Source organism: Carassius carassius, chromosome 40 (assembly GCF_963082965.1).
Source record: "Carassius carassius chromosome 40, fCarCar2.1, whole genome shotgun sequence".
NCBI classification, from domain to species: domain Eukaryota; kingdom Metazoa; phylum Chordata; class Actinopteri; order Cypriniformes; family Cyprinidae; genus Carassius; species Carassius carassius.
Genome location: NC_081794.1, coordinates 22,445,056 through 22,467,227, shown reverse-complemented (window position 1 = coordinate 22,467,227; position 22,172 = coordinate 22,445,056). Strand labels below are relative to the sequence as shown.

Below are 22,172 nucleotides of genomic sequence, written 5' to 3'. Positions count from 1 at the left end.
TCTCTCTCTCTCTCTCTCTCCATAAATATATATATAAATTAAGGATAGTAAGCTCATGTAAGTGCTGTATAAGTATATAGGCAGTTCTCACAAGCATATATTTGTATGTTGTGTGTATGTTTAAAATCATATCCTGTAGAGCAGTAAATAAAATGTTATTGTTCTGTTGCTCTTTTATAGTAATAATGTAATGTAATGAAAAATGTTCTTCCACAGTTTACAGAGAAAGAGAGTTGGGATCAAATTAGCACTTAGCTGCGACCAGAATTAAGCCTGGCTCAGGAAACAATTCCTTACCTGTCGCCAAACGCTTCACATGCATTAATAACAGTCTAGATAGGAGATGTTTTGAAAGATTATGTTTGTGAACTCATTTGGTACGTGCATGTGCAATCTGACGCTACAACGCATTATGAGTGTGTGTATGTAACTAAGTCTAGAAGGCTCGTGTCAGTTCATACAAGGCAGACTAAGTACTTAATCAGTGCAAAGAGCCGTCATTAATCATATTTACAACTTCCATTGATTATCTACAAGTGTTGTGACTCCCTTCTAACCCATGACGTGTCTGCGATATTAATTTGATAAAGCACGGAGACCAATTGCCTGCACCAAGTCAGGGCTTTAAGTTATCATTCTGATGGATGAGCGTTTTCCCCTGAGATACACCTCTGTTTACGCCAAGCCTTAGACATTTTGATAAACTCGGTCAAATCAAGTTTACCCTACCTGATTAACAAAACTCCCATTTTATTACTAGCCTGGTTGATTAGCAGCATGCTAATGAAAAGCAGGAGCCAGAGCTTAATTACACATGCTATACCCAGCACACATTTATCCCTGTCGTTAATAAAGCTCCCCTGTTAAATAAAACAAATGACAACTTCCCGCCACTAAAATTTATCCGAGTCGTAAAAAGCCTTTTTTAGAGTCCTTTTAGGGAATGGCAGAGAGAAGCCGAGGTTTGACTTTCTCATAAAGGTTTACGTCAGTTTGATGGCAGACAACATGAATTGTTGAGCAATTGAACGGTAACATTTATTGTAGTGTTTGTCAGCATTATTGGATTTGAGGTTATGTGTTGGGTGTGTGGGGTTTTTGTCAGTCCCTCATGCATTTGTGTACTAAAAAGTGTAACATCTTTTGGTGTCGGGCCAAATCTGTTTGAGGTCAGAGGTCATTAGACAAGGTTAAGGGTGTTGACGGATCGTTGCGGCATTGGCAAGAGGATCAAATCCCATCTGAGAGTGAGGAACAGGCTTGTCATGTGATGTGTGCATGCGCACGCTGGGCATTTTGCCCCAGTGAATCCTGGGAGCATGGGTTGGAGACCTGCAGATTTTAGTCTGGACGACACCCAGCTCTATGTCTGAATATGCTTTGTTTTCTTTGATGAACACTTTACTGTCCCAATAGGCCAAGAGAGACTTTGACTTTTCCAGGAAAAAATATCTAAAAATTATTAAAAATAAACAAATACAAAATGCAAAAACAAATGTACTTAAGATGCAACCCTGGTGAAGATATTAAGACTTGTTTTCATAGATTCTATCTTAAATATAAGTGTCTTTCAAACTTTAGTGTTAGTGCAGACAAAACACACTTGCATTAAAGATACATTCAGGCAAATAGATCTTGTTCAAAGATATTGTTCATATTTTAAATCAAATTAGACAAGTTTTATTTTTATTTTTTATTTTATTTTTTTATTTTTTAACACCAAATCAGCTTATTAGAATGATTTCTGAAGAATCTCATGACACTGATGTAATGAGGCAGGAACAAATTACATTTTAAAATATACTAAAATACAAATCAGTTATTTCAAGTTGCAATAATATGTCATCAAATAAATGCAGCCTGGTTGAGCATAAGATACTTTTAAAAAAAATCATAATTTTAAATGGTTTTGTACTTTAGCCACAAAATATATTAGGACACTGTGTAAATATTATTGCATCAGCTAACACAATATAAAACCAAGTGATATTTATTTTAAGGAGGTGAAAAATAGCAAGTACACATTTTACCCGAGTGTTTTGTGTTAGACCAAAATAAAACATATTTGGTCACTTTGTGGTTGTCAAATGGTTTCCTGCACAAGAAAACTCAGCAGAGTGCTCAAATGCTGGGATTTATGCACATATATATTCATTTTCCGGAATGATTGAGGGTTTCAATGGTAAATAATAGCAACATACAGCATCTTTTTCAGTTCCTAGAATTTGATTATTGGACTGTGAAGGAGACCATGGCAGGAACACACACACAAACATGACCGTTTTCTCCTGCTCTCTTTGGCTGTCTTCCTCTTCTCTTTCTCTCTTTATTCTTGATGATTGTGTCTTGCTAATCAATGCCTTTCCTTGAATAGCATTACTGTGTAATCCTGACCTCTCCGAGGGGAAGGGGTTTGTAATTAGAGGACTGTGAATTCTCCTACCAGCATACCCGCTCAAGTACACACACACACACACACACATACACTCTCTCTCTCAACAGCAGGAATGTGACATGGAGTTGACACAAGGACTAGAGGGGCCTTTCGGGGTCCGAAGGTCAGAAGGTCACCTTTGGGTGGTGACAGGCAGAGCGGAGAGGAGGGCGGAGGGCTGTCAGCTCTGCTCTTTAATAGACGCCCATGCCACAGTCTTCATCAAGCCGAAGCAACCGCACACCAAACCCTGCCTCGGACCTGGTGTCGGGTTACTAATCAGGTTTCCACGGTTACCTGGTCTCCCGGGCCTTGGGGGTTTTACAGACTCTGTGGCATTTAAATGCAGTAGAAGGGAATCAGAGATGCACACAGTCAGGGAGAAAATACCTCCCTGCTACAGACCAAAGCTTTATTCTCTGTTTTGACAAAAACAGGGCCTTTGTTAAGACCCTTAACGACTTCATAAGGCTCTTCATGAGGATCTGTAGATAGATGTACTTGTGACACAAGGAGGAGAAAGGGAAGTGCACTCAACACTCTCTTTACTCCGTTCAGAGCTGAACAGTTTACTCTTGGTAATGCTTTTGTTCTTTAAGATATTTCCTACAGTTCCACTCAGTGTTGTTGTGCTCAGTCTCCCAAAAAAACAATAATTCATCTCCAGGTGTGTTTTGAAGGGGCATTCGGAATAGGGATTATGGGTGATAATATGACGTGTTTGGATGAATTTATTGAATGCAGATGTAGAGAATGGGGCGTAGACGGGCATGTTCATGTTGCATGTGGTGGCGGGTCGATAAGAGGTTAGTGTCCATTGATCCAGCTCCGGTCAGTCGAGTGACTACCGCTGGATTGCTTTCTCTCTCTCTTTCTCTTTTTTCTTTCACTTCACTTCAATTCTTCTGGCTTTTCTGGTTTTGTGTACACAGACTAAGTTGCATTTTTCCATAGTAATACTAATATCCATAATTACTTTTATTTACACAAACAAATTACATATTTATTTATAAATACAGATATTTTATTAATTTAATACTTTATAAACGGTTTGAGTCGGTTCGATTTTAGCACTGACTCATTAAACTGAACAAGTGACAGTGAAGACTTTTATGATGTTACAAAAATGCTTATTAGCAATAAATGTTGCTCTTTTAAACATTCTATTCATCAAAGAATCCTGACAAAAAATTGTCACTGTTTCTAAAAACAAAAACAAAAAAAAAAACAGCACAACTGTTTGATGAGCATAATAAAATGTTGCTTAAGGACCAAATCAGCATATTAGAAATATTTCTGAAGAATCGTGTGACACTGAAGACTGGAGTAATTAAAAAAATTCAACCATTAGAAAATGTTGCCATCACAGGAATAAAGTACATTTTATATAAATAAATATATATTTAAATATATTTAGATATTTATTATTTATTTATTAGTGTTTCACAGTAATATTGTTTTACTGTATTTTTGATTAAGGTAAATGTTTGGTCGGCATAAAACAACTGTATTTATTAAATATCTATATTAAAATATATAATCGATTGTATAATATGTTTATTATACTAATTACATTACATATATACATATATACCCTTCATATATATATAAACATTACTATTTTTAATGTTTTTGAAAGAAGTTTCTTCTGCTCATCAAGCCTGCATTTATTTGATCAAAAATTTAATATTGTGATATATTATTACAATTTAAAATAATTGTTTTTAAATTTATTATACTTTAAATTATCATTTATTTCTGTGATGCAAAGCTGAATTTTTAGGATAATTTTCACATGATCCTTTAGAAATTATTCTAATATGATGATTCATTATCAAAGTTGGAAACAGTTCTGCTGCTTAATATTTTTTCAGAACATGTGATACTTTTTTAGGATACTTTGATGAATAAAAAAAAAAAAAAAAAAAAAAAAGAAGCTATGTTTTTAAAATATAAATATTTTGTAATAACAATATACCATTTTTTCTTTCTTTTTTTAAAATAAAATCAATACTTTTATTCAGCAAGGATGTGTTAAATTGATAAAAAGTGATAGTAAAGAAAATATATTATTAGAATATATATTATTATAATTTTTTTTATTTTGAATAAATGCAGTTCTTTTTAACCTTTTATTCATCAAATATATTAGACAGCAGAACTGTTTCCAACACTCATAATAAATCAGAATATTAGAATGATTTCTAAATGATCATGTGATTGACTGGATGTTACATGTGACTGAAGGCTAGAGTAATGATACTGAAAATTCAGCTTTGCATCACAGGAATAAATTATTTTTTTTAAGTATATTCAAATAGAAAACTATTATTTTAAGTTGTAATAATATTTCACAATATTACTGTTTTTCTGTATTTTTGATCAAATAAATGCAGGCTTGATGAGCAGAAGAAACTTCTTTCAAAAACATTAAAAATAGTCATGTTTCCAAACTTTTGGTCTGTACTGTATATAATATTATATATATATATATATATATATATATATATATATATATATATATATATATATAACTATAATATTTTTTCACAGGTAGTTAGATAGTATGTTTTATCTCACCTACAGCACCAAGCCACGAAAACAGACTCATGATGAGTCTGCTCAACCTTTGCAGATGTGTATTTGGCAACTTTGGTGAGCATTATGAACTATGTTATATTAATTTAGAAAGTTGCAGTCTGCAAATTGAAGTGAATTTTCACACACAAACATGTTTGTAGACAAGAACTTTATGTTCTGCTGAGGTTTTTGGACCATGGTCTATGTTTTTCCACCCATCTGTCCTGGTCATGTATCTGTGCCTCACTGTCTCTGCGGGATACTCCCTCCATCTCCAGATAAAGCAGGGGCTCTTTGTATTGAGGAGGAGGGCTGGGGTCTATGTGTTGGGGACACTGATTCTTTCTGACAGCACTGGCCAGAGTAAAGGGCAGATAGCCAGTGTTCAGACAGCTGAAAAGAAGAGTGGAACAAAACACAGCCAATGCTGGGCCTGTGCGGTGAATGTGTGTCTGTGTTAATGAATGCCTTCATGCATGTATATATGCATCATACATTTCTGTCAGGTCTTCTTCTAATTGGATGAGTAATCCTGAAATATCACATGTATTTATTTTGTTTTGATATTTCTATTCTTCGCATGTGCATGTCAAACTAATTTCTTTATCTTCATGCAGCCTTTTTATTTAGCTGCTAGCTGTATGAGAGGCTAAATGCTCCAAAAGTAGCTCAAAATTGTCCATGTGCAACACAGTGGGCAGTGCAGGTTGGTTGTGCACTGATCAGTTTGGCCAGTGCTTCACTATTAGATAAACGGACCGGCCAGTTTGGAACACACCGTGAAAAATTGGTCCACTTTTATGTTGCAGAGTTATATGATGTATAAAGGAGGAGATGTTGCCATGAGCAATATTTTAAAATGAGAATTTCTGACAAATAGGAACATGATCACCTTGTGACAAGTGTATGCTGAGAGTCTTTCATATAACCATTAACATCATACACGTCATTATGGTAAAGATGCACTTGAATTGAGCACAAGTCAAGGAAACACTTCAATGCAGTTGCATAAATTGTAATAAACATTTAAACAATGAGGCAGTATGTGATTTATGCATACTGTTGTGCATGCTGGGAAACAGTCCAGCATTCAACATTGTAGAAATCATGGGGTCAAGTTGGTGTAATGGCACCTCGATTTGCAAGAAAATTTTATATATCTTCATGGCTTGATTCAGGAGCCACTTTGGGAGTGACTGGCTATAGCTGTCTCTAGGACAGAGAAGGGAGGCTGGAATTCATGAAACACACGTCGACACGACTTCCGACACTCACCTGTCAATCATCCCGGTGACTGACGGGTCAGCTAATGTCTGCCCACCCCCACACCCCCCCAACCCCACCCCGAGCACCGACTAAGGCAGCCCGTGGCAGGGTTTGAAGTTGTCTGCTTCTCGGGAGTAAAAACACTGATGCTTATACACTGCAAAATGAGAGGCCGATCGCCGCAGAGCGAGTGTATGAGCCTTATTTCAGTGTAATAGGTCTACTAAATGGTTGGCTACACATACACACTCACTCACTCTCCTTGCCCTCCTGAAGGCCTTGCATTGTGCTGCTTTGTGAAGGAACAGATGCATTGATATGGTAATAAGACAGAGAAGGGTTTTTTATTAATGTAATGCTGGAATTCACAGCCCCGAAACCACTGTCACAGAATGGAAAAGGAGTAAGCAGAGACGGAGAGACTGAGACGAGGGAGAGCGAGGAAAAAAGAACAAACAAAATTATGAGTGGGAGGTTGCTTTACCAGCACTTCTCTCAGATATTTCTCGGTTCGGCGTCAGATCCCAATTTTTCAAGCGTGCAGCGGGGAACCAGGCCCCTGCCTCTCCATTCATCAAAGCCTGAAAAGAAGGTTATTAGAGAGCCACAGAGAGGGAAGGCAAGCCCTTCGCTCGCCTCTGATCTCTCCTTTTCATCCTTCGTTCTTCTTTCCCCTCATGAATACCTCTGTTGTGATGGACAGGTCGACTGGAGCAGGGGCGGGGCCGGGCCTGCTTACGGCACAGGACTCGACTGGAGGCGGAGACAGGAAGAGGAAGAAGAGGAGGATGACCAGTAGCCCTTACCACCATCTCAGCAGCACAAAGGTTTGTAGCTAATCGATTCTAAATGGATGAAAAAAAATGTGTTATGTTTTTGGAAATGTCATCTTAAATATGCTGTTATAAGCTGTTTACTGTCTGTTAGGTAGTTGGTTTTCTGTCACGTGGTTAAATACATGTAAAAACAGAAAGACTTATCACATTTTAGCATTCTGCTACATGCAAGAAGAGACCATTCACAACCAAGTGTGCAAATATCACATATATCACACACTGTATGTCAGTGTTGTCAGGTAGATTTTGAATGTATATCAAATAGTAAAGTGAATTCTTACTATTTTTTAAATGTCATCTTAAACTTTTATTATCATGACTCTCAACACAGTTTTCTGTTAGTTGGTCAGTTATTTCTTCTCTCACATGGTTAAAAACATGTAAAGACCTATCACAATGATGCATTCAAATAAATGCAATAAAGAGACAAATCACAATTTAGTATGCCAGTATCACCATTATTTTATCACTGTTGGGTAGTTTTTGGATGCCGAACTTTCTTAGTGCAAGTCAGATTTTCAAATATGAATTTTACAAGTCAGTTCTGTGCTGTTGTGATGATGCTTAACACTGTGTTCTGTCTATTGGTAAGTTGTTTCTGCCTTGCATGGTTAAATACAGGTAAAACATTAAAAACCCATTCAAATAAACAGAAGAAACGAGACCAATCACAACTGATTTAGCCAAAATCACAGTTATGTCACCATTGTTGATTAGATTTTGAATGCTGAATTTTAGTGAAGGACACAAACATTTGGTTATGACAAAATGTATTAAAATATTCAGACAAGGATTGTTTGAGAAACATTGACAGTGCAGCCTTGTAATATTGTAATTCTTTTTCTCTCTTTGTTTCAGATGAAGGCTCACTGTAGGCCAAGAGGCAGGCCAAGACTGCTCAGCACTAAGTTTAAACAGAAAGCTTGCTCACAGCTGAAGCAGAAAGCCAAAGCCAAGCGTGGATCGAGACTGGTGAACTTGTTGTGTCACAGAGAAACCAAAACACCAAGCGCCATTACAGAACATCTGTCTCGAGAGCACAGTGGAAAGGAAGAACACACACATAGTAATAAAACTGGAGAGCACAGGGACACAGGTAAACATAATACATGCTAGATTTAAATGAAAGGTATTTTAATTGCATTGATATTTAGATCACTTTAGATTATTCTAGATTATTTTACAATTAATCTGTCCAGCAGGCAGCAGGGCAGCAGTCTACCAGGGATCGGATGGGAAGGGGACTATGATGAGAAGAGGTGTGAGGTCAAAGGCCATTCTGAGCTCCTCACTCCTGCCAACCCGAACTCAGCAGCTGCTATGCAATACAGCTGTGACCGATAGCAAGCTAGAAGCTACCGAGAAGGGCATCTCTCCCCCTGACAGTGACACAGGTGAGTTATGGGCCGAGAGATGCATCCCACCATGACGATCAGTGGATCCTCTCATTTCCCTGCTCGACTGTCATGCCATTAAAAAAATTAACGACACCTCCTCAGGCATGCATTGGGAAAAACCCAAGCCGTAATGCTAGCCTGCGTCATGCTGTGTTTGGAATGCCACACCTACAGAGAAAAAAGAGATGCACTCCCTCCACCTCCCCAGTTCCGCTACGTTTTAATCCACACTGCCTGCAAGCACACTTTAGTAAGTGAACAAAGTGAAGATGAAATCATGGCAGTAATGAACGCTAATGTGAGCTATGCCTGCGGTCGAGCTAGGCGGTGTTGTCGCCGCTCTGTTAATTGCCCTGAAAGTTATCCTTTTCACATTTAACGAGCTTGCGAGAGTGTTGACGAGCGCCTCGTAAGTGACAAGTGTGTCAGCACTGTGTTGACACCCGACACTGCTGCCACCCTGCCATCTCCGCTCTATGCGAGACACATAGCCCACAGACGGCATCTGCCAATACGTATCTGTGACACCCAAGCATGCGAGCATGACTTTGTGTGCGTACATTACAGGTCAAAAGATTTGGAATAATAAAGGTATTTCTATGTTTTTGAAAGAAATTCAAATTTAAGTGAGCGAAAATACAATATAAACTACAAAATTATTCAAAAACAGTGCCACAGAAAGCATGAGATGTAACTTTATCTGAATATCTTAATAAACTGACAGCTAGAATGCATAAGGTGTCAATAGCTGTTTCTATTCATGTTACAAACTTATATCAAGAGAGCAAACTCATCACCTCTGGGGAAACTGGTGAAGTTGTAGGCATCGGGGAAACAGTGTTATTTTAAGATCATTTATATTATATCATAAATATTTTTCAGTTTTTGTATTTTTGTCTTTTTTATTCGCTTCATTTTATTTCAGTTTTAGTTTTAAGTGCAGTGTAGAAAGTAAGTGTATTAGTTTCAGAAAGTGTTCATTGTATTTTCATCTTCATTGTGTGCATCTTCATTTCATACGTTCATTGTTTTCATTCAGCAATTTATGTGTACTGTTCTAATATTCTTTAGAATGTTTAAATAACAGAATACATTTGAAATAGAAATGCCATTTTGCTGATACTAGGTGAATTGAAATATCAATTTCTTTGAAAAACAGTTTTATAGTGACTCCAAACCTGTGAATCGTCATTTATGTGCAGCTGTAAAAAGGAATCAGACACTTGTGGGAAGCAAAGGTCTGGTGGTCAAACCTGTCAGTGACTAGGCTTCTCTGACCGCCACAGTTCCTGTGAACGTTGACAGTCACAGCCACATTTGGCACCCATTTCATGAACTTTGCTAAATATCGAATAAATCATACAGTGAGAGAAAGCGTCAGGCTGCGTTCACCATGACTGATTAGATGCCCGCTGTGAACTGTAGTCCAGTCAAGATGTCAATGCATTCAATCGATCTATCATTTTCACAGAGGAGGAAGATGACGGCATCTATGACAGCGAGGAAGGGGCAGAGGGCATCAAGAATCTATCATCTAAAGAGCAACTGTCTGGAGTCGGCCGTCCTTCACAGTGCTCTATCGTGAAGCTTGAGGCCAATCAGAAAGCCAAGAAGAAAACGGAAAGACAAGGAATCGGTAAATGTTACATCCTTATTCAATGAGACAGCAGGGATTGAAAGATATCACCTTAGTTTGCGAACACTAATTTTTCACTGTCACACTTAACATTTTTTGTGTGTCCCCTTCAGGGTCTATGAATGTGTCCATCGCTAAAGAAGAGGTGAAGAGAAGGAAGGCCCCCTGTAGGCGGACCCTGGTCAATGTTGACCATAACCACTCAGAACTGGAGGAGGAGAGGAGATTGACTGGCCCCAAGTGGAAAGAGGGGTCAAGGGAGAACACCTTTGACCACACTAGGGTTCTCAAGACCTCACCTACTCAACGAGAAAAGACCACCAGGAAGAGCGCTGTGCTTCTTGGAAAGGTATATCTATGTGTTGTAGCAATACTAAAGCTGCAAACAAGGCTCTGTGGAGGTCTTACTGTGCTAATGTGTCCCCTTTGGTTGTTTCAGAGGAAAAGCTGTTGGTTAGAAGCACTGTCTTCTCAGTATGATGACATCACTTGGAGCAGACGAATCAGAAACAAGCAGGTATGGAATGGTTCCCATGCTTTCCTTCAATGAAAATTGGATGACCAGCTTGGTCCCTTTATTAAAAGTCTTGCTGGTTAGGCTAAGCTAGTTAAAACACCTAGTAGGCATCCAAAACACAAGGTTTACTGGTGAACAGCAATGCAAAGTACTTTTGACCCTATTTATTAGAGTTCTGATAAAAGTTGGTGAGATCTAGCGAGGCTGCAGCGCCACATAGCGAATTACCCCCTAGTTGCCTAAATCTACCTGCCTTGGCCTCTTGGCGCCCATAAAAAGTCATCCCTCTGAGAAGGATTATGCAATCTTGCATGGTTAGTCCTGTCAGGGGCTCTCGTAAATCTGCTCACAATAAAGATAAGATGGGATCCGCCTGCTAATTCACAGGCTGAATCATGCATTGTCTAAATAAAACAGTCAATAGTTTTGAAAGGATTTACACCATAGGCGTCAAGGCTGTCACCGTCGGCCCTTTGTGAGGTCATCAGCGAGGCATGCAAGGGGACTTTGCCTGCCTAATCATCAGGCGGGGAAAATTCCTGCTCTGCTCAAAGAGCACGATAGAGAACAAAGACACGCATCATTCTTAACCTGGGCCTCACCCTAGAGACACACTTGTAAAATGAAAACCGAACAGCATCACCCCAAGTGACGAAACTTCCATCACATTAATATATGACAGCTTTTTTGAGCAATGATAAGTACAGAGGGCTGTGCACAAGAATGGACCTGTTAAGGTGCAAGAGGTTATGATATATTTGAATGGGAGTTTGAATGAATGTTGGAGCCCTGAATCACTCTCTGCGGGGCCATTACGAGTATGTGAGTGTATATGTGTGTGTGCGTGAGAGAGGGACTCACATGCCATTTTGTGACTGTTAGCAGGCTAAGGGGCGAGCAGTTAGTCGTTTGCTAGAGAGCTTTGCTGCCGATGAGGGATTCCAGATGGATGACGACAGCAGCTTCTCAGAGGGAGAAGAAGAAGAAGAGGAGGAGGAGGAGGAGGAATCCGAGCCAATGGGCAGTGGACTACAGGGTAAGATATGTACAAACGGACATGCATAATGCTGTTACATTTACATGCAACTGAATGCATGCTGAGACAGGAAATGCATGTGGTAAAAGGAGAATGCCCTCTTACTTTAATCCGTCTTTGTCCCAACCAGCCCTGCCCAACTGCATTCTCACCAAAGAAATCCTGAGGGACGGGCTGAAAGTGTTAATCTCAAAAGAGGACGAGTTACTCTATGCTGCCTACGTACATACACTGGACCTACCTGATATGTAAGACAACCACCCTGTATTTACAGCAAGATGTATATATGGATGGATGAATGGATGAATAAATAGATATATAAATGGATGGATGATTGATGGAGGGATGGATGGGTGGAAGGATGGAGATATAAATACATAGATGAATTGAACAATGAATGGATGGAATGATTCATATGTTTTAAAATAATGAACTAATAATAAATGTTTTTATTTCTGTCTCTTCAGCTATAGTGTTGTTGTTGAAGGAGAGCGCAGAAACAAGCAGAGGATCTACTCTCTGGAGCAGCTGCTTCAGGAAGCGGTGAGGCTCTTTAAAAAGCTTCTTCAGGGGACTCGTTCCCCTAAAGACCTCCTCCATCTTCCCATACAAGCCTTGGGTCAAACCAGCCCTTCAGGCCACCCTCACAGGCTCTCACAGACCCCATGTTCTCCCCCAAGAGCCCCATCAGCTCAAGGCTGGATCCAGCCCAGCTCTGTGACTCTCTGCTAAAGCAGTTAAGAACATAGCATCTGGGGTTGTGTGAGTGTGTGTGCACTGATAGGCAGTTACTTAGCCATGAAGCATGCAAAACTGCTATGATCAGCGTGTGAAGGACTCTGGTTCAACTTTAGACATTCTTTCACATGTGACTCTTTTATTGCTCACTTTTTTTATCTCATTGAGCATCAAATTCATCTGTAAAGAAACATTTCAGCATCTGGTTGTGATAGAGAAAATCAAAAACCCAAGGAACTCGCTAATATAGCCTTTTTTCTAGGCAGAACCCTTGGTTAGCTGCTTCTAATGCGGTCCAGCAGTCCATTAGATTACTGCATATACAGTTTCACGTTGTGACTGTATATAACTGTTCCTTATTAGTTCTGCATGGCCCCCCAGGAGGACGTACAGAGGAGCATGTTTTATCTTTTTTTTAAATTTAACTTCTTATTTAGGAACATCTTTGGGGCTAAACTGTGGGTTACACTTACACGCATAGTTTATCTAAGCCGACGGGGAAAAAGGGAGCTGATTACACACCGTAAACCAACAGCTTTTTGTCGGCATGCATTCATTTGAATACATTACATGCGTTACTTCTCTCATTCATCTCTCAGTATCATAGGCTGAAAAATAGTGTCTCGCTGCCTAGGGACCGCCTATCGCAAGGTTTACCCACCCGTCCCCAGTTTCCATCAAAGACGTATAAATGAGCATGCTCTCTGCAACTCTCCAATTCAGTACAGTACACAAAACATCTGAAGATATATCGCCTTGATACAATCCATAAGCAACAACACAAAAAGCTCTTGATTGTTCACAAAATGCAAAACAAAGAGAGGAGGTTGTCATTTGTGTCAGTGTTGGATGTGATTGTGCATAGTTGTGGGAGAGATAAAGCTGGGAGAACAGAAAGAACAAGAGAGCTAACGCTATATTCTCATTGAAGGCTAGCAGAGTAAAAGCTTTGACATTGAAAGCTATACTCTACTCCAACAAATTAGACTCGCCCATAAGCCTGCAGCATTGTTCCTACAGTATGTGTATGTTTGTGTATCAGCATTACTGGATCTAGTGTGGAATTACAAAACGAGTACAGCTCAGCTTTACATAAACTAAAAGTCAACATGAAACCAAAATTCACCTTATTTATTTCTTTAATTCAAATAAAATTTGTCGTTTTAATTCTGGTGTGTAAATCCCTCTCTTTATAGTCCATCCCAATCCATTACCAATAGCTAAAACCCCCCCTTTTTTTTGATGACTATTGACTTTGAAGGGGCAGTCACTCAAAAGTTTTAATTAAACTCATCTTCAACTCACAACTCATATTGTTTCAATCCTGTATATAACTTGTATGCATGTCCTGTATGCATTCCCCCATCTGCCATTGGTCTGATAAACACATAGTCCTGCCCCAAACAATGTTTGTGCGAGATGGCACACTCAAACAAATAGCAGTGTTTTGATAAAAATTACTATTGTTTATGCTTTTCAGGGGAATCAGCCTACAAAAAGTTTAATTTAAACACTGCTAGCCACAAGCATTATCCCACCAGTGCAGTGATACCTCCTTTTTCCTCTGCTGCTTTCAAGACATCTTATCAGTCGTTTGCTTCCACAACCACTACCTGCAATTCCCGGGCCAAAAAAATTCCTAGTTCGCCATTTGCTCTGTCTATCAGAAAAGCTGTATCTAGAGCAGACCCGTTTGAACTGGGCCTGAAAGTGCCCACAGTGCATGTGATATGTGTAGTGGGAGGGGAGCTGGCAGCCTGACAAGAAAGTCATCGATTTAGGCCTTTTTCACCTCTCTGCTCTTTTATTCCATTATTTCAAAGCAGACACCCCATTCAGTGCTGCTGATTTGCTCTCTTTCTATTCGGGTTCAGTATTAGAAAATGTTAATGGGAACAAAATCAAACAACAGCGTCTCTTGAGAAAGGTATACCCATGGTTGTAATTGCCTTAAGGGGAGGGCCTCAAAGATATCTATGCTTTTGCAAAGTGGACTTGTCTCATGTTCTTCATGTGTGCCTTTTAACTAAATCAACTTGTTATGCTTGATAAGCTGCCTGTCTGTGAGATATGTAAGTTAATATTTAAAGTCATCTATGTGTTTCAGGTTTTAGATGTGCAGCCTGAGACACTGGAAATTCTGATGGCTGGAACAAGAGTGTGTGCTTACTGGAGTGAACGTTCCCGCTGTCTGTATCCTGGATATGTCCGTAAAGGTGAGATCATTCTCACATGTGCAAACACACACTCTCCATCTACACTCAGATGCAACCTAGAATACCCATCACCTATAATTTTGCTTTTTTTTTCATTATTTCTTGATATATAAGGATAAGAAAGTCAACATTTTATTTTGAATCCATATCTACAATAGTCTCAAATATAAAATATTTTTAGCATTACTAATCATTTATGTTTTGGGGTTCAGAATTGTATGTTTGTGTCTTCCACAGGAAGTGCAGGCGAGGAACAGAAGGAGGGCTGCATCATGGTAGAGTTTGACGATGGAGACCGGGGTTGGATTTCTCTTTCGAACATTCGCCTGCTTCCACCAGGCTACCAAATCCACTGTACGTTTCTGCAGATAAGCACATTTAATCTCCAGTATAAATAAAGAGTCTAGTATTTAGCAATGCTAGACATTGTGCCAAGTTTCCATGCTTGTCATTAAGCCTGTGGCATTGTTGATGGTCTGCAGGTGCAGAACCATCACCAGCCCACCTGGTCTCACCTAGCTGCCGCAGAAGGAAGACCTCCACTCAAGAGAAGATGACTCAACAGGCTGATGTGTCCTTAGAGTATTCCGTTAATGCAGAGCACAGGAAGAATATTGTGAAAGCTAAGCCAGGTGCGTGATGACAGCTGCATCATCCACATTCTTTACGGTTTCCCAAATTCCACATTGGTTGGATTAAAACTATTTTTGGTTACATGTACAGTTGTGTTCAAAATTATTCAACCCCCTTGACTTGCAAGACAATTTGCTGTGGAGGATAACATTTTATGAAATCAATTTAACAAAGGCATCAGTAAAGTATTAGAGAAAGTTTGTTAATACACTTTTGAGTGATTCTGAAAATGGAACATTGATGAATCATGATAAAATTCGAATTGGCTCTAAACATTCATGTTCAAAATTATTCAACCCCCTTTGTGCAGAATCTTTTATTCTTTAAAATCACCAATAAACGCTGTCTGTAAGTGTTTAGAAGCTTCTGTCACCTCTCTGCTACAGTCTTGGCCCATTCCACGCCTGAAAAAGCTTTCAGATCACTGATAATCTTTGGTTTTCACATTGCCACTGCTTTCTTCAAATTCAACCAGATATTTAAAATGAGAATTAAGCCTGGAGACTGAACAGGTCACTCAAGTACATTCTATGACTGATCCCTGAACCAAGCAGTAGTAGATTTGAATGTGTACTTTTGGATGACTGTCCTGCAGGAAAGTCCATTGAGCATCAGCTTCAGTCTTTGCACCAAAGGAATCACAATTCTTGTCAAAATGGCCTGATACTTCAAAGAATCCATGATGTCCTTCATACAGTCATGATTCCCACTTCCTTCTACAGTAAAGAAACCCCATAACAGGACTGATCCACCTCCAAGTTTGACGATGGAGATGGTGTTCTTCTGCTTATGAGCTTTGCCACTTTTTGCAGCAGACATACCGCTGATCCATGGGTCCAAAAAGTTCCAGTTTGGTCACATCACTCCATAAAACATTCCTCCAGAGCTCCACAAGTCTACACAAATGAATTTTATCAAGTTCAAGTTGGCTTTTTGTTCTTCTTGATCAAGAGTGGTATTTATCAATATGTCTCAACATGAAGGCCATACTTGTCTAGTGTTCTTCTTACACACTGCATTGAAATGGTTTTCCTCCTTTCATCGGGTCATCTTGCAAGTCTTTGGCTGTACATTGCAGGTTTTTTCTCAGTTGCTCTGAATAAACATTTTATGATATTGTGCTTTTTCTTCCACAACCTCTCAAAGGTTTTCTGGTAAAACACACTTTAAGCTAAGAAATAAGGCTGAGAACTGTGTCTCTAGGAACTTTCAATGTCTTGGAAATCATCATATAGCCTTAGCCTTTCTAAAGTACTACGATATTTATTCTCTTTTGCTTTTGTGAGATCTCTGTTGACATTTTTGCTACTCAACTTCAATACATGCAAGGGCCAAACTGTATGTGTAACAGCTCAAGCTAATTCTGTTTTTAATAGAGTTTCTAAAGGCTTAATTGTGTTTTGAGACTGTTTTATTCCCCACCATGCAAATAAGTGATTTAAAAACAGCAATGTTGAATAGGGGTTGAATAATGACATAGCAGTATTATTAAAAAATCTTATAACTCAAATATATTACATTATATATTGACAATATAACTTTTAATATGCCAGTGAACTGTTATAGATGCAAGTTTTATTATATCCTGGATCTTCAGAAAAGCTTGTATTTGTAAAGTACTGCAGTCTCTAGGGGGTTGAATAATTTTGAACACAACTGTATTAAACGGATGCTTTTTGAATTCTAAGATTAAAATTTATCATGATTCACATATATCCCTAAGGTGTTACATTTAACCTACAATGAAAGAGATAAACATGTTGTTTCAGAGGCACGTTAAGAAATATATATCAAACAAGATTCCACAACAGGTTTTTGTGATTTAGTGTTTTAAACATTAATCACAAGGACTGTCAGGGAAACTTGCTGGGTAGATGTTTCTCAACCTGTTTTTTTCCCTAAGGACAGGCTTCACTACTTTTCTTGGTTCCTGTTCCTGGAACTGACATTCTCACAAAATGATATATTTAATGTTTGTCAAGAGCCCTAAAAGTCTTATCAGATGTAAGGTTGGATAATCTGTGTAAATGTAAGAGAATAAAGCATTTTTGCTCATTACTTAAATTAATTATTAAATAACCCTGTGTAATTAACACATCAACATAGATGAGATCAGTGTTTGGTTGACTAATGGAATGAGATGTATTTGACTGCACAACTGATGAGGGAAACTGGCGACAAGGTTGAACGCCACTTAACTATAGAGTCTAACTTAAAGCCCTAGACTACCAGTCCAGCAGCTTTAACTCATCAGATGTTATCTGCAATGATACTACAGCATAGAGTCATCAGATGTTCCGCTGTCAGGCATATCTCTTTGTATCTGTTTTCTCTAAGGGGCTAAAGGCTTAAGGGGCTAAAGTATGGTAGTAACAGAGCTTGGAAAATGCAAATAAGTGAGCATTGATGGAACAGTTGTTTTCCTACATCCCCATAGCAATAGCTTTGTTTGTCTCCCTCAACAGGAAGGCCCAAATCCGTCAATGCATTATCAAAGAGCTGTGTATCTGAGAACGTGACTGAAACTGCTTCCCCTCTTCTTGGCTGGCCGGTTGCTGCCATGTCCAGGAGGAAACCCTCCATGGATTTGTTCCAGTTTAATGGGTTAACAAAGAAAGCTCTAAGGGGAAAGGAGTCAGACATGTTCCCCTTGCTTAGCTCCACCATGACCACTCCAGCCAAAGGCATCTTCAGCACTTCCTTTGAGGTGGACTCCTTCAGCAGCATTGCAAATGGTTGTACTTCCTTTGGAAATCAGCAGTTGGCAACAGGTCTGCCTATTAGTCACAAAGGCATCCCTGGTTTACGGGGTAGAAAGTCAGGAGACAGGAAGGAATTTCTGGTCAAACTGGACCATGAAGGGGTAACGTCCCCCAAGACAAAGAACGGAAAAGCATTGTTGCTTCTTGGAAACCCAGAGGAGCAAAGAAGTGGAAGGATGGAAAAGGGCTTTGGAGCCAAAGGAATAGGAGAACTGACCTCAACAATGGGCTACTCACAGTCCGTTCTTCTAGTCAAAGATGCCAAAAGGAACAGTTGCCATCTCCTCAAAAGTTCCTCAGACATGCGTAAGCACCCTCAGGGTCTCGGGCTTAGTGAATATGCAGATTATGGGCCAAACTGCCACAGCGACTGCCTAAGCTCCTTTTCAGATATGGATGAAGATGAAGATGAGGAAGAAGATGCTAGAAGGGTGACTATGCGCACCTCTGGACACTTTCTGTCTCATCTTTCTGTTTCATCGTCATCCTCAGGGTCCTCCAGCGCGTCTAGTTCAGGCTCATTGTCCAGCTCTAGCATTTGTTCATCTGACAATGACTCATCCTATAGTTCGGATGAAGAAGAAGCATCCCGCCTTCTGCTTCAGAGTTGCCTTTCTTCACATCATACACTGATCCAACAGCAGCAGCATCCTGAACCTCCCACCGCCCCACCACAACACACTTTCGGAGCCAAAACAATGACTATCTCTAATTCAAAAACTTCAGTCAGTAGTAGTACAGGAAAACCTCCGAGGAGAAAGGAGATTGCCAACAACTCTTCCTCTGTAGTACAGTCTAAATCTTCCAAAGCCTTTCCTAAAAAACAGAAGATACCATCTTCAGAGGGTCCACCCAACTCATCCTCATTCATGCCAGGACGGCAACTGTGGAGGTGGTCTGGGAACCCCACTCAGGTAATTTCCTGTCCAGATTTTTCAGTTTTAATGGCAGTCCAAAATGGACAGTTGTAGTTTCTGAAGTAGTCCCTTAAACTTCACTTTCTTGTCATCAGAGACGGGGTTTGAAAGGAAAAGCCCGGAAGCTCTTCTACAAGGCCATTGTTCGGGGGAAAGACACCGTCCAAGTTGGCGACTGTGCAGTTTTCCTCTCGGCTGGTCGGCCCCATCTCCCATTCATTGGTCGCATTGAGAGTCTTTGGGAATCCTGGTCCAGCAACATGGTGGTCAAAGTAAAGTGGTTCTACCACCCTGAGGAGACCAAGCTTGGAAAAAGGCATCGGGATGGGAAGGTACAGTACTCACCAGAAGTTGGGTTTTGATTGATTTCAAGTAGAAATTAGATACCTAACCAATTTTTTTCTCTCTCCACAGCATGCCTTGTACCAAAGTTCCCATGAGGATGAAAATGACGTCCAAACCATCTCCCATAAGTGCCAGGTGGTAAGCCATGCTGAATATGAGCGTCTGATCCATATCAGAAAACCGAACAGCAACAGTCAAGATCTTTACTACCTGGCTGGAACCTACGACCCCACCAGTGGCCAACTGGTTACGGCTGAGGGAGAGTCGATCATCTGTTAAAGTTAGAAAATGGCTGAAAGCACTACTGAAATTGTGAGATACAAGGAATGGCTGATAATCATGCCGATCTTACAAAACTAGCATGATGTGGAAAGTGAGTGTAACCCACAACCATGGAGTAACAGTATATTATTGAACAGATCGTGGGGAGGACAACTCGTGGTGATCGCTCTGTGAAGGTTCCACAGACATGGAATGATTTTTTTTATCTTTTAGTGAAAAAGGCACTGGACTCGTTCAAAGTAGGATTAGACTGACAAACATGAATCGGAGCTGAAAAACACTAACTGTGTTTTTGGTTTGTGGAAAATTCTTTCAGAAAGATCTTCACTGGTTAAGCACGTCAGACTGATGTCCCCAGGACTTTTTGATATCCCAGCAGGACCAAATACACTGTTACTTTGAGCTGTGGTATGATCTGTTTGTGTTTTTGCGTGAGAGGAGATGTGAATGAGAGGGTCATTTTTTGCCGTATGCAAATAAGTGAACAACCATGTTTGTATGTAGAGATCAGCCACAAAAAAGACAAACAAAAGAAACAGGAATGGGTGTTAACCTGGAGATTAAAGGCCTAACTGGTGTTTTAAATTGAATAATGCTCTCATATATGTTCAGTCTTATGACCTCTTTTGACAATACCAGGGATTTTTTTATTGTTCTTTTCTTGTTCATTTTGGCGCTAATGTCAATTTATTAATAATTGTTTTATGAGCAAACAAAAAACAAACACAGACTAAAACAAAAGGAATAATTTTTCCAGTCAAGCCATACACTTCTGTACCTCTTGCGTATCTTCTCATTCAGGTGTATAGTTGTACAATTGATTTAGTTGATGTGTGTAAATATATAAATATATATTAAAAACTACAAACTGTAAATATAATATAAATGAAGAGAGAACTCTGTTCCTCTTTATTGTTCTTGATTGTGTTATTTTTTTAAGATAAAATAACTGTTCTGATTTGGGAGGTTTTTTTCGAGGACAGGCATGATTTGGGAGTTACTGAATACCCTCTTCACTGTTGTATAGGAGGGAAGGGAGGGTTGGGAGACGTTCTGCTCACGGAGCAAACGCTAAAACTGACACAATGCAGTCCAGTCAGAGGAAACAGGCTGTCTGTGTTCACTCTTTCATCTTTTCTTTTGGAGTTTGATTTTGGCTTTGAAATAATGGTTTGTTTCTATTGCATTTCATCGTCTATGTGTGATCTAATTGGTAACAAATTGTGCAAAAAGTTAACACTCCATAGTTAAAAGTCCCATGTCCGTATAGCACATGTGGAGGTGGTTTTACCATCCAGAAATTCATTTTAAATACTGATTGAAGGAATCTGGCCTCCAAAATATCAAACCAAAGTATGTCCTTGGAATTACTATACTTCCAGCTGCAATAAATATGTAGACTGAATCATAAACAAGGGGCACTTGCAATGTTTTGCCTGATGTACTTTAGATGACTGACAACTACGTTTGCAGATAACCTTTTAAATGCGTTTGTGTTTGAAAACAGCTGAAATATTGATCTCACAATATTTTAGCAATGTTGTAGCAAAGTGTGGGCCAAGGATTTTATGTCTGCAAGGAGTGGGTATGGAAATACAAAGCGTGAACAGACGCTTCCAGCACTTGAAGCCTCCTGCTGTCCTGTGTCACGTGATCATGAAGGACAATCATAACCTGTAAGTGAGGGCAGTTTAAAACAGATATAATCTAAAATATTGCCTCTTGTCACTTTTTCTTCCTGCTTTGCCAAAAATTTTTCTGTTTGTTTTGTTATATTTTCCATTGTCAACGTTATACTCTTATTTGTTCAATATGCAAGCCTGTACAGATTGTTCCGTGTTGGAATTGTGAAAAAGGACAGATATGCCTTTCAATCCTAAAGGATGACTTATTTTTTAAGGACATTGTTGCTGTTACACTGCAGAAGCTAAAGCTTTAAGAAATCTGATGTGAAAATAAATGTAATGTCACTTTCTGGGTCTATAAAAAAAGAAAAATGGTATTTTTGTAAACAAACACTGGATTCAACGCTTGATATGGTAGGACTGGCACCACCAGCATGCCAGGAAGTTGGCCAAGTCTCAAAGGAAATAGAATCATTGTGTAACCTGAATTTGAGACCCACTTGGAACTGATTTTTACGGTGGCTGTTCTTTTTGACATTGTGAGGAATATAACTCTAAGATATTTCCACTGTTAAAACATGTTATTTATCTTAATTTTATTGCATTCGTGTTGCATTTAATAAAAAAAAAATCTAAATTACCATGCCTCGTTGTTGTTTTTCCAAGCTTGTTTGGTGCATGTATATTGAAACCACTGATTTACTTTATACACATATTATATTAAATTGTCTTTGCAACTTAACTTGATTAAATGTCTGCAAACCAAATAATGTTAAAAATTATATTCTGAAAAGTGTTCCAGAGTATTGACTGATCTGTTGTTGTTCAGTTTGAGCTCAGCAGTTTTGCAGCAAACTGCAGACAGCTGGCTAACTAGGGTCATGAACATATAGGTCGTTTTCCTCCCGTACCTTTTGAGAATGAAGAGATGAAGAGAGAGAGAGAGAGATGT

At 39.2% G+C, this 22,172-nt stretch overlaps 1 protein-coding gene across 5 annotated transcripts in view; it reads left to right on the top strand.

The window, feature by feature from the left end:
* The window catches only part of bahcc1b (BAH domain and coiled-coil containing 1b), a 107,224-nt gene extending 85,364 nt beyond the window's left edge, over nucleotides 1-21,860 (top strand). For 3 of the 5 annotated variants that reach the window (XM_059532646.1, XM_059532645.1, XM_059532644.1), the window contains 15 exons: nucleotides 6,984-7,107; nucleotides 7,981-8,212; nucleotides 8,316-8,510; nucleotides 9,985-10,149; nucleotides 10,263-10,498; nucleotides 10,589-10,666; nucleotides 11,549-11,702; nucleotides 11,833-11,950; nucleotides 12,170-12,245; nucleotides 14,548-14,656; nucleotides 14,894-15,010; nucleotides 15,139-15,288; nucleotides 17,755-18,965; nucleotides 19,064-19,300; nucleotides 19,383-21,860. In XM_059532646.1, the coding sequence (XP_059388629.1) occupies nucleotides 6,984-7,107; nucleotides 7,981-8,212; nucleotides 8,316-8,510; nucleotides 9,985-10,149; nucleotides 10,263-10,498; nucleotides 10,589-10,666; nucleotides 11,549-11,702; nucleotides 11,833-11,950; nucleotides 12,170-12,245; nucleotides 14,548-14,656; nucleotides 14,894-15,010; nucleotides 15,139-15,288; nucleotides 17,755-18,965; nucleotides 19,064-19,300; nucleotides 19,383-19,592 (3,412 nt within the window). In that variant the 3' untranslated portion in view covers nucleotides 19,593-21,860. The remainder of the gene's footprint in view (nucleotides 1-6,983; nucleotides 7,108-7,980; nucleotides 8,213-8,315; nucleotides 8,511-9,984; nucleotides 10,150-10,262; nucleotides 10,499-10,588; nucleotides 10,667-11,548; nucleotides 11,703-11,832; nucleotides 11,951-12,169; nucleotides 12,246-14,547; nucleotides 14,657-14,893; nucleotides 15,011-15,138; nucleotides 15,289-17,754; nucleotides 18,966-19,063; nucleotides 19,301-19,382) is intronic. The other 2 variants (XM_059532647.1, XM_059532648.1) reach the window with 2 other exon arrangements.
* Nucleotides 21,861-22,172: the final 312 nt, after the last annotated feature.